Source organism: Sardina pilchardus, chromosome 2 (assembly GCF_963854185.1).
Source record: "Sardina pilchardus chromosome 2, fSarPil1.1, whole genome shotgun sequence".
In the NCBI taxonomy this organism is placed as follows: domain Eukaryota; kingdom Metazoa; phylum Chordata; class Actinopteri; order Clupeiformes; family Clupeidae; genus Sardina; species Sardina pilchardus.
The window spans coordinates 14,074,617-14,091,148 of NC_084995.1; the positions used below are offsets into that span (position 1 = coordinate 14,074,617).

The following is a 16,532-nucleotide window of genomic DNA, read 5'->3' on the forward strand; positions in this document are numbered from 1 at the left end:
GTCTGATTTAAGCTTTTAGGTCCTGGGCTCAGTTTTGCTTTTGTCTAAGCTTTTTACACAAACTTTGTTGTATGTTTTGACAACTCTGGAAATAAATTTTAAAAAAATGTAAACCTCGGAATCAAACATAGGCATTAATTCCTATTTTGCACGAAAGGCTAAGAAATCTAGCCCACACCAAATTAATTGCATATTCTGAAATCTAATTATCTTACAGGCTGAGCTGTTGCCTACACAACACTGCCTCTGGACTCTATGTTTTTACATTTTAATCATAGCACACTGTGTGACAGAGGCAACCCTCAACCCTCTGAAGACCCTCTGTAAGGACTAATTGCTCTGATAGGCCTATATGGTGCATCTTCCCCTCAGTCAAAACAAAAACACAAAAAAAATCCCTCTGTCAAGGCAGTATGGCTGTCATCAATTTCGAGATGGGTTGAAGTCTATTTGACCTTTCCTGGTGAATTTTTGGGATGGCGCAAGACAGGGAAATTTTGTTTTTTTAAAACCCCGCCCTCTTATTCAATTTGTGTCATGTGACCTTTCGAAGATGGCCGCGCCCGGGGAGGTTAGTGTCGTGAGAGGATAGGTGCATCCTTATGCCCATTCAAGTTGCGAAAAGGCAGCAGGAAGGTACCTTCACTCTGGAGCATTGACAAGTCTGTGTGGACATTACTACCAGTTCCCAATGGTCATGAGTAATCATATTCTGTGAGTTATTTTGTGTGTCCATTTCATGAAATTGCATATGTTACGTTATAGCTTGTTAGTGCATTGAAAACATTGTGTAGGCTACCACATATCTACTAAGAAACGAAACGTTTTAGGTTTTAGAACTGGTAAACTCACTCTTGTGTCATTTATGGCCGTTGATGGTTTGTTGTGTTTGGAAACGATAGCTAGAGTAAGTGACGGAGCAAGGAAATCTTGTTTTATAATGGCATGCTAGTCAGCTTGCTAGCAAATGTTACAATGTTGTGAAACAAGTGAGTTGGGTAACGCTGCGTTGTTTCCTCTTCTCATAGCATAATTGAAGGATTGCAGTTTCATCCAGATCAACAGTTCAATGACGAATGAAAGATAATTGTTTCATCGCGCTTGCATAAACTAGCAGGTTTACAGTAGCACCGACCTAGTAGTAACAGTAGCCTAAGAATAGTAATAGAGACAGATTAATGATCAACTCTGTGATTCATCTAATGTTACATGTTAGACTATAATATGTAACATGTATCACAGCATGGAATAGCCTATCTGACGTACGATCCAACCAATGTGTTACATGGATGTGATGTGCATTTGTCATATAGTAACTGCCTTATTATCTTGAACTCAAACTACACTATCGTTTGAGAAGCAGGGTGAACCGTTAGCCTGTTGTAGGGCACCACCAGCAAGCTTATCTTAGATGTTCACTTGCAGCCAACAACAAGAGGACTGCCTTGATAAAGAAAAGGGAGGGGTAATTTAATTGTAACAGAAATAACTAAAGGCAGTCATCCCAGGAAAGAAGGGCTTTGGTCTCAGTTGATGTTGCCGCCAATACATCTTGTCTGAAGTAAACGTTGAAGTGTTTGATGGTTTCTTCCACAGACCCAAAGATTTTCCTGAATTGAAGAATGACACCTTTCTGCGTGCCACACGCGGTGAGGAGATTGAGCATGTCCCTGTCTGGTGCATGAGACAAGCTGGCCGTTATTTACCAGGTAAGGCCATCGGGTTTATCTTATCTGTCAAATGAAGTCTAGCGATCTGCAATATGCCTGGGCTTGGACTAGGATCAGGATTTGAAATGACATCGTCATGATAGCAGTTAGGCCTGTAGGAATTCAGAATGCATCCGCTCAAGTGTGTGCTACTTTATCTCCTTGCGGTGCAGAGTTTAGGGAGGCTCGGGCTGGGAAAGACTTCTTTGAGACATGCCGTTCACCTGAGGCTTGCTGTGAGCTCACTCTGCAGGTAAGGACAACAGCACTGAATTAATTAGCTTCACTCTGGGACTTTGTTTGATGCTCTTTGGCTTAGTTCAGTTGATAGAGCATGTAGTCACCCTAAACACAATAATTATGGGCTCCAATGGTTGTTTGTTTGTCTGTAGTTTGTTGTACTATACATGTTTTGGTGTGCCTAATACCTGTTTGATCTAATAGCTGTTTTTTTGCTTTCAGCCGCTCAGACGTTTCCCATTTGATGCTGCCATCATTTTCTCCGACATCCTAGTTATTCCCCAGGTAAGGAAGGGCGGAGTCACCTGACCCCCTATTAGTCACTGTTAACCAGGTGAGCGACGAGCGTGTGCTGTGTTCATAGAGCAGCATCTTAAAGCTGTGAGTGATACAACTAACCCAGTGCCTCACGACTGTAGTCCTGAATGAGCGCACAACAAAACTACATACACTCCCAATTTACATTGTGTTTCATACGTGTCTAACTGACTTTTGTGTGTGTGTGTGTGTGTGTGTGTGTGTGTGTGTGTGTGTGTGTGTGTGTGTGTGTGTGTGTGTGTGTGTGTGTGTGTTTGCATGTTTGGACATGGATGCTTCCAGGCCCTGGGTATGGATGTTCAGATGGTCCCAGGCAAAGGACCTACCTTCCCAGACCCCCTGAAGGAGCCGGACGACCTCCAGGTGCTGAGGAGCAAGGTGGACGTTCCTGCGGAGCTGGGCTACGTCTTCAAGGCCATCACACTCACGCGCCACCGCCTGGAGGGCAAGGTGCCACTCATCGGCTTCACTGGAGCTCCGGTGAGTCTCCGATCTCACCATCATACATTTACAGTCATCAGTACACACCAGACATCAGACAAAATGCCACTTTGGACCATTTCAGAGTTACATTTATTCCTTTGTTGGCTATTCACCAACAAGAAATTGAGGAAAGACAATGAAGACAAAGAAATAAATCTTAAAAAGCCTATATTGCCCATATCTCGCTCAAATACAGGTAGTGATCAAAGCCTATATGATAGATAGATACTTTATTGATCCCCAAGGGGAAATTCAAGATTGCATTAAATGAATAAGTACAACAACAAGGATAACCTGTCCTAATGGTAACCCACAATTCCTGATAATAGATATATTGTCCCTTTGCAATGTATAAGAACTGTATAAAAAGGAAGTCAGTAGAACAGTAGAACAGCTGTAATAATTCTAAAGTGCCTTGTGCTCTGTTGGAACGGTGCTAGTTGTACAGTCTAACAGCAGTTGGTAGGAAGGACCACAGTGTGGAGTAGTGCTGTAATGAGCAATGGTCAGGATATGTTAAGGTACAGGTGTTGAGTATTTAAGCCGTAGTAGTTGTAGTAGCCGAGTGTGGAAAACTCTGTTGGAGCAGCTGACTTTGTTGGAACGGCACCTAAAAGCCTGGGGGTCTAAATGGGGGAGCAGCTCAATTGATGTGCGTCCACGTGCCGCGGCTCTGTGTGTTTGTCCCTGCGCAGTGGACCCTGATGGCGTACATGATCGAGGGCGGAGGCTCCACCACCCACTCCAAGGCCAAGCGCTGGCTCTACCGCCACCCCGAGGCCAGCCATCGGCTCCTCAAGCAACTCACCGACGTCATCGTGGAGTACCTGGTGGGACAGGTGGCCGCAGGGGCACAGGTAAGCGGAGGGGGGATGGGGAACGGGTGGACCTCTCCCAACACCAACAGCGTGTTCAAGTTTGCAAACCGTTTTTCTGTTTGCCTTGAGTTTTGAAGAACAATTTGAAGAGGTAGCACTCTGCAAACATGTTGGGAGTTGGACAGAGAGTTAACAATAAGATGGAATGTTTACACAGAATCATTCAAATGTATCTGTTCAAACAAACACGTTGGACACGAACGTTTGCCTCTGTTGAACTTAAACGTACCTCTTGTAGCAGGGGGAGGATTGGCAAAGAGAGGAGCTCTAACACCAGGTTCATGTTTGTTTATGAAGGGGACACCGGCTAGTGTTTGGAGCCTGCTCTACTCGACCCCTCAGTCATTGGAACAATATGCCAGTTGTCAGAAATGTGTCATGGCACATGCCATACCCCATAATTCACAAAGATCTTCCATAATGTGTAACAGTGAAATCAGTCATAGATGTTGAGTTACAGTGCATATCTAACACGCTAATATGTAGTCATGCCACCAAATCATTATGTCAGTAGCCATTATGACTGATTGATAATGCTAGTGTAACTGTGTTGCGTTTCTACACTTTTCAGCATCACAACATGTTTATAGGACATAATTACATTATCTGGGTTGTGGAGAGTTTAGATATTACAGATATAGCTGTGCTTCAGATCTGAACATTTTGCTGAATGTTTGAGAGCTATTTGACGTATTCTAACCTGCATTGTGTTGTGCGTGGCTTTAGGCACTGCAAGTGTTTGAGTCCCATGCGGGGTGCCTGGGGCCAGTGGAGTTTGCGCAGTTTTCCCTGCCGTACCTGCGAGACATCTCCAAGAGGGTGAAGGAGCGCCTGGAGGACTCTGGCCTGGAGAAAGTGCCCATGGTAGGACTTAGGCATGAGCCATTACGTTAGCATCTGTTTTACAAATGATGAGCAAAGTGTGAAGAAGGACACAGGGTCACACATGACTGTGCATAGGTGTTGAAATGAACTGGAGCACAATGTCTGACAAATTCTGTAGTTTAGATAAAAGTAACGGTGAAATGAGGATGTTGAAAATGATTCAAAGCTAGACAACCAGACACTTTCTTAGCCTAAAAGGACGAGCACAGCTAAGTCATTATTTGCAATTGTATTTTCTACCAGCAGATGGCAGTACATACATACTGTCTGTAGGAAAAGTTTTACATAATTGCCTTGGCAACAATTACCTCTCCACAGCACATTTGCTCAGTCATACTACATTTGCTTAGCTGTTTGCTTTCATTTTCAGTGGCGCCACTGCCTCTGCTCTCTATGTGGTACAATATAAATCATAAACAGACACACTCAGTTCTTCTCTAAGGGATTGTTCTTGGTGTATTGTGACTGCAGACCTTCTCCCCAACCCTATGCCCACTTGCTCACTCTTGGTCACGTCCCCACCTGCTTTAGATTGTGTTTGCGAAGGATGGCCATTACGCCTTAGAGGATCTGTCCGAGTCTCATTACGAGGTTGTGGGTCTGGATTGGACCATTGACCCTCGATCAGCACGGTAAGATCCACTCACACGCACACACACGCACACACACACACACACACCCGTGATTCCTAACCGTAATGGATGTGGCCTCTCTCGGCCTCCCGGCGGTGAGCGATGGGCTCATTCTCCTCTCGGGGCAGTGATGAACACACTCCATGGCCGCCTCGTTGTTTCTCATTGTGTCGGCGCCGGGCGGCAGCTCCAGCTCCAGCTCCAGCTCCAGCTCACGGTCATTTCCCGTCTCTCTCTCTCTGTGTGTGCGCAGGGTGAGGACTGACGGGAAAGTGAGTCTCCAAGGCAACATGGACCCCTGCGCCCTCTACGCCCCCAAGGTAAGGAAGTTAGTGTTGGTGTCACAGTGGAAAATCCGCCAACATCTGGAACTTTCTAGCGCAGCGTCAAGTAATGAGCGCTGTGAGTCAAAAACAGTGGTGGGGGGGGTGTACATCATCAGAGCGGCTGATTTATTGTCCTGCTGTGGGGAGAGAGCAGAAAGCCCTCTGAATCAGATCCATCCTCTCATCGTGACTGCAGTTTGAATCACCCTAACGTCAAAGTTATAGGGGATTTGAACACTGGATTCCTGGAAGTTGGGAAGCCCCTAGTGGCCAATTGTGTAATGCCTCAGCACTTAGACATTACAGTCGCCGCTAGATGTGGCAGATGTCTTGAGTTAGGTTTTTTTAATCCCTGTGCTTACTCATCAGTCTAGACGTTGCTCCACTACATGGGCAGGCCAACATGGCAGTCATCATAGTCCCCCTCTCATGAAGCTTTTGTGGGTTACCTCTAATGAAGACAGGAAGCTGGGCTATCATGACCCATGAATGTGAATGTGTTGGCACTGCTGTGTTGGTGCCACCGTGAGTCAGGCTGAACTGTGTCCTCTGTCATCCCAGGAGCGCATCTCGGAGATAGTGAGGAAGATGCTGGAAGGGTTCGGCACGCGAGGCTACATCGCCAACCTGGGCCACGGACTCTACCCCGACATGGACCCCGAGAGCGTGGGCGCCTTCGTGGACGCCGTCCACAGCCACTCCCGCCAGCTCCTCAAGCTCAAGTGACCGCCGGCTTACCGTCCATCCCAATACCCTTCACCCATCACAGTCAGTCACAAGGTCAATGAGTTCACACTACAGCTCCAGACCAGGCTTTATAGTGTAGCAATAGACCCAAAGCTAGCATGCTAATGCTAGTCTAGCTTGACAGCCTTAATATGTAATCAGCATTTTGTGCCATGGCTGTGAACCGAGAAGAGGAGGATAAGACCTGTTAAACAGGAGGTTGGAAATACATTGTTTTTCAATGGTTCATTGTTTGACTATGACTATTGTTTGACTATCAGCTATGAAGACGTTCCGGCTGTAAGATGTGTGATCATGTGTGTTAGTGTGTATATAATGCTGGATGATTTCTTTAAAAAAAAAAACAATAAAGAGCTGTTATTTTACGGATGTGTGTCTGTTTTAGAGTAAAACATACATTTGATTGATGAAGATAAGCTGTAATCTTCCATCCCGTTAACTTATCTGGATTTTGTGTTGAGGAAAAAGACAGAAAAAACTATTTTGAAATGAGAACGAAAGCTTAATGATTAAAGAGCTTTATAACATGCTTTAAGATGACATTTTCATAATGATTATTCCCGTTTCTATGTCTTTCCTTCAGATGAATTCAAAAGATATTAATCCCAACGGGTGTTTTCCCCTAGAGGCATTAAGCATCCTAGATAAATAAATCTCAAAATCCAGTTGTTTTTGTATTTTTTTCTCCTCTTTCTAGTAGGGATTTCACAATTCCACACAAACACTCATGACGTGGAATTAGACATGGTGGTAGTTTACCAGTGGGCTGGTTTTAGGCCTATTGAAAGCCTTCTACTGTTGATTGGTTTGGGTTTTCTAGTAGCAGTCCTTTAAACACTTGGAACACCAATATTTTAATTCCGCAGAGCATGTGGTTGAGCCCCTCTTTAACCTGGTATTATGGGGCTCATTGGAGGTGACTACTCGCTTTAATTGTTATTCTCCTGCTGTATTACTGTCCTTTAGTCCCCATGTCTTTATTACTGTACAGAACAAAAAGCAGCGAGCAGGCAACATCAAAGCCTCCATTCTCTCCTCTTTCTGTCTCGCTCCTTCTGTATCCGTCTGTTACTGGCATTCTTTCTGTCCATCTCTTTCTTTCTTTCTCTCTGTCCTCTCTCCGCAGCTGTTCATCTCTCTCTCCTCTCCTATGTCCATGCATGCGCAGGACTCCGTGGTCACCCTTTCGGGGGTCGGGCTGGTGTGTCCACTGTGCTGAGGGAGGTGCTGTAAGCCTCTGGAAAGAAAATGCTGTAATCAATTTGCTGATTAGTGTGGCGTCGGCCCCCTCCTCCCCATAAGCCTCTGTCAATCTGGGCCTGTGTGCCTGCGCGGGGGCCCACAGCTGTGCTGATGAAGGGGTGGGGGTGGGGGTGGGGGTGGGGGTGGGGGCCTCGCGCGCTCTAGCAGCGCCACGCACTGCGCTACCTCAAGGGTCTGTGGGGCATTATTTTTAATTGCAACAATGAATCTACACGGAGAGAAGAAAGAAATAAGCCCTGAATTCCCCAAGGCCTCCTTAAAATAAGGTGTGTGCGTGTGTGTGTGTGAGTGTGTGTGTGTGTGTGTGTGTGTACATGAGAAGGGGGTTCAAGCTCAATCTTTCAGCAGATCACCAGGCCTGAAAATCCAATCTGCTGGCCAAGACAGCCGGCTGTACATCATTTGTCAGGCGCGGGCAGCATCAGCGCTCTATCAGATGGGAGTGGACGAGGAGGGCCTCAGCCCCCGTGATTGATTGGAAATATTAACGGGCTCTGATGGAGAAGAGCCTCAGCCCAGGCCCAGGACTTACATTAGGAGTTAATGGATCTGTGAGAGAAAAGAGAGAAAAAAAAAATTATAATACTAAAAACGCGTCAAAGGAATAAGGGCGCGCTGAGCTGGCCCTGAGGTGGAGAACAGATAAGCCCAGCTGTCACCAGTCAGATCAGACGATCTGTGTGTGTGGATATTGGGATGTCTGGTGATACGGCGAGTGTGAACACCTGCAGACACCCAATGAAATAACGTCTCTCCAACAAGCTGTCCTTATATATTTCAGCCACACGGGCAGGAGGCGTCCGATGCCATTAAAGGCTCGAGAGGATCGACCTTCTGCAATCAAGACTTCTCATAAGTATGGCAGACACGTGCGTCTTTGAAGTCACATAGTTATTTTTTTTTTTATCTTTTTTTTTTAAGTCATTTAAAATACATCTCCTGCAGATTGGCCCAGTCATTATCGATGTCGTTAGTTTTAATCTTGAGAATTTCGCTGTCCAGAAAAAAAAAAAGATAGATGACATAGATAGAAAGGATCTCTCCAGGGCACACAATGGTTGGCTTACACTTCACTCTGTGCTGTACTGGAGTAGGCAAGGCAGTGCATCAACACCCTGCCCCCCACTCTTCAAAGCCTTGGCGGGGGCCCCGTGCTCTGCTGCTCACCTATCGTCTCCGCGCCGCGCGCTCAGCCGCGCTCACTACCTTCCCAATTACACCGGCCTGCTCGGGGAGCCACCGTGGCAGAACAAAGCTCCTCAAATGAGCTCCCAGTAGAGCGGGAGATCTGACAGCCCAGGCAGCGCGGAGCCTGCCATGCCTGCTTCAGAGGGGAGGGAGCCGGGCTGGGCCGGGCCAAGGTAGAGGCGTGAGGGTGTGAGGGAGGAGAAGACAGCAGGGTGAGGGACCTGGTGAGTGGAGGTGGGGGTGGGGGTTGGGGCAGGCCAGGCCGGGCCAAGGCATCCCTTAGCCCATGGGTCTGAGACGACTCCAGCGTGCAAGATGAGGATCTGTCAGCTGATGTTAGAGAGCCAGGGTCAACAATCTGCTGCACTACACACAGCAGTACACACACACACACACACACACACACACACCTTGTATCTTTTGACTGGGCCATGCGATACACCTCCCCCACTAGTGGTCTGCTCTCCATCTGACAGCTGCTATAGACATACAGCAAAGGTGCGAAAGCCAATTACTCCGCTGTCTCCTGCCTGGTGTCAGTGCGGTTCTATCACCCCGGCGTGGTGGGAAGCACATGCTCTCCTCCTCGCTAACAGAGCCGCCCGCCGCACAGCACTAGCCACACTCCAGCAGATGCCAGCCATCATCAGCCGCCGCAAAAACATGCTCGCTCCACCAACCCGCTCCTTCACACTCCATCTTTCAGTATGTTAGAGAGATGGTCTGGTCTCCACCCCCTCAGAACAGACGTGTGTGGGGGGGGGGGGGGGGAAGGAATAGCTGCTAAACTGAGTCTACTCAGCAAATGATGTGGTTTCCCAAAACACCAGCGATTCCCCCATCTGCTCCCACTGTCTGAGGCTGCCATGGAGATTGGGCCCCTCTGCGCTGAAGGAGCCATTTTGCTCTGAGAAATGAGAAAATGCTACTTTAATAGCTTGCTCTACCAGAAAAGAGACGGTGTGTGTTATTAGGTGAGGTGATGGGAGTGTCAGGATAATTTCTTGACTGACTGGGGCATCTGCGGCCTACTGGTTAAGCAGACTGGTGAGTGAAGGGTGGCTGCTGCTTCGTACTCTGACTGGTGGGGAAAATGAGTGTCTGCTCACTACTCACGGTGTTCACATGGATGAGTCAAATGCAAAGGTAGAATTTCCCTCCTTAAGAATAAAAGTCTCTGATCGAAAGCTTCGAGGAAGCAAAAATAACATCTCAGTGTTGTAATTCACAAGTGACCTAGACCAACTTTTTCCATTCATGTTAAAGTGTAAAAAGTAAAACTGTTCAAAATCTACAGTTAAAAATGATTTATCTGGAAGGCAATGACGTGTTTCACACTTTATTCATAGAAAAGCACTGAAATTCCAACACAAATCATATAAAATGGTAGTAGCATTACATAAATAGTAATAAATTTTTGTTTATAGACATTAGCTCAAGAGGTTGCACAAACAAAAAGTGTTGATGAACTATACTTTTGTGGCAACAAATACTGGATACCTTTTTTTCTTACAATTCAGTAGCACAAAGAGGCGACAAACACTTTCCCTTAAATAAACAGTAAAAAAATAATAAAATTAAAAACAAACAAAATTGAAACAGTAGATGAACTAGTGAACAATCTCTACCAGCGATTATTATGCTTTCCTTCTATAAAGTCTAGGGACGGGTTTAAACACTGGTACAGTTAACACATAGAGACACTCAGAGTATGGGAGTAGGGACTGAGGAAAGCCAAAGGAGGTTTTTTTTTTCATTTATTTTTTTGTTGTTTTTCGTTTTCTTTGCAATGGCATAGGACCGTCTAATTCCACTACGAGACAAAAAAAAATATTGTTTGATTTTTTTTGTATATAACAGGCAACACTAGCTCATCCTGCAGAACTGTTTAGTGAAAAAAAGGCAAGTATTCCCTTGGTCTGCTCAGGTCATTCTCCCACTTGCAGGTGAGATTGGGTGGTGATGATGGTGGCAATTGATGCTTATTACAGGTCCGGGTGGAAGAGGCTGCGCGTTGCTAGCCTGACTGTCTGGAGGGTAGCTGATTCACAGCAAGAACTAGAAGAGGTTACCATAACCAAACCAAACAAGTACTAAAACCCAAAGCAGAACTAAGAAAGTCAAAAGAAGGAAAAAAAAAGACACAGGATGACTTGGGCATGTCTAGTCAAAGGGGAGTCCTTTAAAGAGGAATGGTTGAGAGGAGCCTCGGACCGAGTCTACCCAGTGATTCATTCCAGAGTAACCTCTCCTTGTCCCTACAAAAGAGGCAATAAAATAAAATAAAACATTCAAAAAAATCAACCCCCTCTTTTCCTTTGCTGAGCATCGACCATCGAGTTGGGAAGAAAAAAAATAAACGCATCTCACCACAGGGAAGGGCGATGGCGGGCCAACACAGGGCCAAAGGCGACGTTTTTCCATCGCTACAGTCTTGAAAACACACTCTGGTGTTTTGAGAGAATACAATAAGGCTTAAAGTTTGAAGTAAGAACTTGTGTGTCAATCTATTGAAGGCAAAGGCCAGCTGCGGTTCGCGCAACATGCAGATACTTGTTAGCTGGGAACCGGCTGTATCTATTTGTCTGTCTGTGTCTGTCAAAAATTTGGGAAAAATAAACATCCCAGTCTTTCAGTTAGGCTGGGAACCGCTCAAGTGACTAGGTATGTGTGAGTGTGTGTCGGGGAGAGGGGTACCATTACGTGGTCTGCATAGTCTGTTCATGTCTTCTCACATTTGTCCTCCTATCTTCAATCTCTTGCAAAACACGTTGCAAAACAGATACAAATGAAAACAAATCAAATCAAAAAGTACACAGGAGCACCTGAGAAATTTTTAAAAGTCTTTCCTCTCTCCTCTTGCTGTTGTCACATTCCCAGCCCACAAAAAATTCAAGTATCTGAAAAAAAAAAATGAAAAAAAAAACACGAAACCAAACCTAAACAAACAAACGAACAAACAAAAAAAACCATACAGTCATCATAAATAATTATAACTTTACAATTTTTCTTGAATTGACACTTTCATATTTACAATATCTTAAATGCTTCTGCTACTACGTTTTGTTTCTTTAAGTGATTCCCTGAGAACGGAGTTGAGCATCTCTTTTCACGTTTAAACTTTCCTTTTGTTTCTTTTCTTTTCTTTATTTTGACTCCACTCCTCCCATGTTCCTTCAGCTGCACGCTGTCGAGTGCGTTCTAAGTGTTCACACTGGGGCACTTTGTGGAGGGGGGGCCATCATGGAATGTGGAAGATAGAACACAATCATTAACCCCGCCCCCAGAAAATAATCACAAACAAAAAAAAAAAACCTTTGTCAATTGGGTCAAATTTCCGAGACACTTTGCGTCCTCAGACGATTATTTTTGCATGTGTGACAACGAAGTGGGATTCTTTTTTTACTGACCACAGGAGCAAAGCCTGTTGATTGGGCTAGAGTGGAGGACTTGAAGATCAAATTCACTGCCACGGATGATACTCAAATCCAAGCCTTTTTCCTGTTTGCTTAGCCGTAAATGTTAGGTGAAATCTGATAAACAAGGCTTTGGGTGGCTAATCAATCACAAGGTTAAGACGTGCTTGTGCACACACACACACACACACCCTTGCTCCTGGCTCCTGCTCCTCTCCAAGATGTCCTTACAACAGTGCAACACAATTAGCATGAGGTGAAAAAAGCAGAAAAGGAACTCCTCCCTTCTCCCCCACTCTCATGTGAAGGTCAACTGAATGCAGGACCAATAGCTGGTAGTCCACTACACTGAACCTCACACCCCCCCCGCCCTCCCCCTCAGCCTTCACATATCTGGAGTACATCTGCGGATGGAGGGATGGGCTTAATGCCACCATTAACTCTGACTGTCTGCCATTTTGTTACCCTCTTGTGTTGGTTCTTGAAAAGGAGATGCCGCTCAACCCCATATGGGGATGTACAGAGAAGCACGGTGAGGTGAGGGTAGTGGTTGGGTAGCGTAGCTGAGCGTGATCAAAAGCAGGGGGGCGCCGTCTTGAGGGGTATCTGGGCGCTGAGCGTTTATGGAATGCCCCTCCTTCCCCCCCCCTCCATCACCTGCTCCTGTCCTCCGTACTGCGAGAAGACTCCTCTTTCACACACAGACAAATTAAAGCTGAGTCTTGGAATACGGTCGAGGTATTAACACTGGCATAAGTGAGTGGTTGATTGAAGGAATGACCATCTGCATTTTTGTGTTTTTCTGAGTATTCAAGCTTCTGCAGAAAAGAAAAATGAAACACACATTCCCCTGACCCCGTCTACGGAGAGATTTCCCCTGGCTCAAAGTATGCCCCCCCACGTTATCATTTGGTTTTATCTTTATGTGCCACTTTTACTTTTGTTCAAACCACAATATGCTTCTCTTACTAAATTAAGCAAAAAAATACTCCTCCATTCTTTTTGTGTTTCTACTTATCTTCCACAGGTTCTACCTGGTAGAATAACTTAGTGAACAGCGATTATGCTCTCTCTCTCACACACACACACACACACACACGCGCACTCAAAATCTCACACGCACGTACACAAACGCACACAATTCACAAAACAAATTAAAAATCAAAAACGGATAAAATCTAAAAAAAAAAAAAAATTAAAAACAAAAAGAAGAATTCACCAAAAATATGACAAAACAAGATAGGAGAAAAAGAAATGAAAATGGATTTAAATAAATGACAACAACAACGAGAACAATGACGACGACGCCAACGACAAAAAACCCCAGTTCCGTTACGAAAGCCCTTCCTTCCCCCCCTCAGCCGAAGCGCTCACGCACCAGCAGCATGAGCTTCTTCTTGCCCTTGTAGATCTGCTTGAGGTTGTCTATGAACTGGGCGAACTGGATGTGTCCGTCCTGCGCCAGGAGGAAGGTCTCGCGCGCCTTGCTGAGGAACTCGATGAACTCGCCGTAGTGCCGCGGGCTGATGTGCGTGAGGCGCGAGTGCGTGGTGTTGATGTAGGCGCTGATGGTGGCGTCCAGCAGCTGCCGCAGCGGCGCCTTGTCCGTCGACATGAGCTTGCCCGAGTTGCGGCGGCCGGGGATGCCCGCCAGGCCCGGCGCCGTCATGGTGCACCGCCGCAGGATGTCCGAGAGCACGGTGGCGCAGTGCACGCTCTTCACCACCAGCGGGATGATGGTGGCCAGCTCGTTCTTGCCCAGCGAGTGGCTGAGCGCGCACGCCCACAGCACGTCGTTGATGGCCGGGTGCGTGTCCTGGTTGTACGCCAGGTTGAGGTGCGCCATGGCCAGCGACGCCAGCTTGAAGGCGCGCAGCGGGTAGCCGCGGTGCTCCATGTAGCGCGCGATGGTGAACAGCTGCGAGTAGGTCATGCCGGTGGAGGCGGCGTCGATCACGATCTGGTAGGCCGTCTCGAAGGCCACGTGGTCCTTCTCGCAGAGCGTGAGCGCCGACAGCGCGCAGTTCTGCGGGTCCTTCATGGCGCACTGCAGCGCCAGCGTGCGGGCGCAGCTGGCCAGCTCCTCGCGCTGCGGGTAGTCCAGGCTCAGCCGCAGCACCGTGTTGTGCGACATGACGGTGGCCGCCACGATGCTGGTGGCCTCCGTCGGAGTGAAGAGCGTGTACCAGCCCTGCAGGATGCTGACCAGAGCGCGCAGGCCTGACCAGAGAGAGAGGGAGAGAGAGAGAGAGAGAGAGAGAGAGAGAGAAGGACACCATGAGCACAACAAAAGCCATTTCTAACAGCCAGGATGTGTCCTGCATGTGACTCCACTGTGAGTAGTTCTATTATTAGCACCTATTAAATGAAGCGGTCTCAACCCAAAAACAACCCTCACTAATTCTATTCCACTTGGTCCAGCTCTAGCTCAGCCTTTAGGGCAGCTAGGGGTCACTCATTACTTTGGAATGTTATGAGATGCCCAGGAATAGAGACACAAGTGTGGGAGACCTGTGAGGAGGAGACTAGCCTGAATTACGCACGCTCTCTTGGGGCCATATATGGTTTGTAGGGAAGTGACTCAGAGGATGATCAATCACAGGCAGGTTTAATAGGTTGATCATAAACTGAGTTAGTCAGAAACGCTATGAAGTAATGGAAAGGCCTATATTTTTCCATGTGCATAAGCTTTGGTAATGATGCTACTGTGACGTGGTGCATGGTGATAACGTTATAGCGAAGTGAACCGGGACGGATACTCACCGACTTCCGTGGCACAGGTGACCAGCCAGCGAACCATCTCCCTGCGTCTCCAGTTCAGCGTGGACAGGGTCATCCTCATCACCTACAAACACACACACACAGAACCAAAACACAACAGACCATTAACGCTAGCATTAGTATTAGCTTTAGCTAGCATTAGCATTGACACAAGTCGAATACCAGACCACACCTGGTCTAGAGGGGGGAGACAACAGAGAGCTAGCGTTAGCATCGACATTAAGGGTGGGGATGGGGGTGTGTGGGGTAGCAGGAGTGGTCCCCATACCTGGAGGCCGAGCTCTAAGGCCACGTTGAGGAGGGTGATGTCCGGAGGGCTGTCGGCCGGCGTGGCGATCTTGAAGGCGTCCTGGGCCAGTTTGAAGATGAGCGATGGGGAGTGGATGTTCTTCTGGATCGCCTCGAGTACTGTCCGCAGTCGCAGCATGTCACCTGGACACACACACACACACACACAGCAAGGGTCAGGAGGGAAAACACCACACAGAGTACACACGACTGCACTCCAGCGCCTTGTTCAAATACAAGCATGAATAACACCTCAGCAAGCCAGAGTCAGAGATCAAAGCTGCAAGACTAATGTGTGAGCTTGTGAAATGTGAGTGTGCGTTTCTTTAAAAGGGTGTTTGTCTGTGTGTTTGTGCTTGTCCTTGTGTGTGTGTGTGTGTGTGTGTGTGTGTGTGTTTACCTTTGGCTGCAGTGAGCATGGTGGAAGCTACTTCACACTGCTGAGACTCCAGGTGTCCGAGGGTGAACCAGCGCGGGTAGCGGCTAGGCACGATAGAGATGCCATGGTGACCCACATCGCCTGATGGAGCGGAGGACTCCAGCACAGGCAGCCTGCACAAGAACACACACACACATAAGTCTCCTTCTCGCAACTCCCCAATAGCGCTCTCTACTGCAAAACCAGATTCCAACAGACCCTTCCCTCCACAGAAAGGCAGAAAGGCATCACATAGATTCACAGATTCACAGAGGGAGTCAGAGGGATAGCCGAGCCACACCCTCATGGAAGTCCCATGGAAACACAGCTTTGATTTCAGTCAACTGTTCCCCTGTGATTAACCCTGGTGGGGAGAGAGATAGTAGGGCTCACCTCATAGCGCGCAGGCCCACTTTATAGGCCAGGTCAGCGTCGTGGGGCAGCAGAGCGGTGAACAGGTATTTGGCAAACGTGTGCATGGGCACACTCTCCCGATGGATGACCTCGCCCATGCCACTGAAAGGACCGCCTGAACACACACACACACACACACACACACACACACACACACACACAAAGAGAAAGAGAGAAAACACATGAGTACCACTCAAGTAGGTTTCCACTGAACACCATTCATTTCACCTTCCCTGAATACTGCATTAAACGCATTAAACAATGTTTGTGGATAGCATTATATAGAGTGGATCAAAGGCGCTTCAAAATTCCTTTTAATTGATTGATTGGATGGAAGTGAAAACACAAGCCCAAAGTCTCATGACACACACACCCACTCTGAAAACAGTGTGATTCAACAGCCTGATCCAATAGAGACAAGAATGAGAGAGAGAGAGAGAGAGAGAGAGAGAGAGAGAGAGGAGAGAGAGGGAGAGAGAGAGAAACAGACAGAAACAGAGAGAGAAAGAGAGGCTGTTGAAGAGCCAAGAGCACTCCAAATGACCC

At 47.1% G+C, this 16,532-nt stretch overlaps 2 protein-coding genes across 3 annotated transcripts in view; one reads left to right on the plus strand and one right to left on the minus strand.

The window, feature by feature from the left end:
- Positions 1–554: 554 nt before the first annotated feature.
- Positions 555–6,583, plus strand: urod (uroporphyrinogen decarboxylase). The gene is made up of 10 exons (XM_062519744.1): positions 555–714; positions 1,597–1,709; positions 1,883–1,962; positions 2,172–2,234; positions 2,550–2,747; positions 3,446–3,607; positions 4,355–4,492; positions 5,045–5,145; positions 5,399–5,465; positions 6,033–6,583. Exons 1-10 carry the CDS (start codon positions 692–694, stop codon positions 6,195–6,197), a joined length of 1,110 nt encoding a protein of 369 aa, XP_062375728.1. The 5' UTR covers positions 555–691; the 3' UTR covers positions 6,198–6,583.
- A 3,412-nt stretch (positions 6,584–9,995) lies between these two features.
- The window catches only part of zswim5 (zinc finger, SWIM-type containing 5), a 59,709-nt gene continuing 53,172 nt past the window's right edge, over positions 9,996–16,532 (minus strand). For both annotated transcript variants that reach the window (XM_062519763.1, XM_062519754.1), the window contains exons 10-14: positions 15,966–16,101; positions 15,555–15,706; positions 15,135–15,298; positions 14,849–14,930; positions 9,996–14,305 (exon numbers count right to left, since the gene is read on the minus strand). In XM_062519763.1, the coding sequence (XP_062375747.1) occupies positions 13,443–14,305; positions 14,849–14,930; positions 15,135–15,298; positions 15,555–15,706; positions 15,966–16,101 (1,397 nt within the window). In that variant the 3' untranslated portion in view covers positions 9,996–13,442. The remainder of the gene's footprint in view (positions 14,306–14,848; positions 14,931–15,134; positions 15,299–15,554; positions 15,707–15,965; positions 16,102–16,532) is intronic.

Bases quoted from the DNA above. Each gene is read 5' to 3' on its own strand.
- urod (XM_062519744.1), top strand. From the start codon at position 692: ATGGTCATGAGTAATCATATTCT. The intron at 2,235-2,549 runs GTAAGGAAGGGC...GGATGCTTCCAG, and splicing joins ACATCCTAGTTATTCCCCAG to GCCCTGGGTATGGATGTTCA. The intron at 3,608-4,354 runs GTAAGCGGAGGG...GCGTGGCTTTAG, and splicing joins AGGTGGCCGCAGGGGCACAG to GCACTGCAAGTGTTTGAGTC.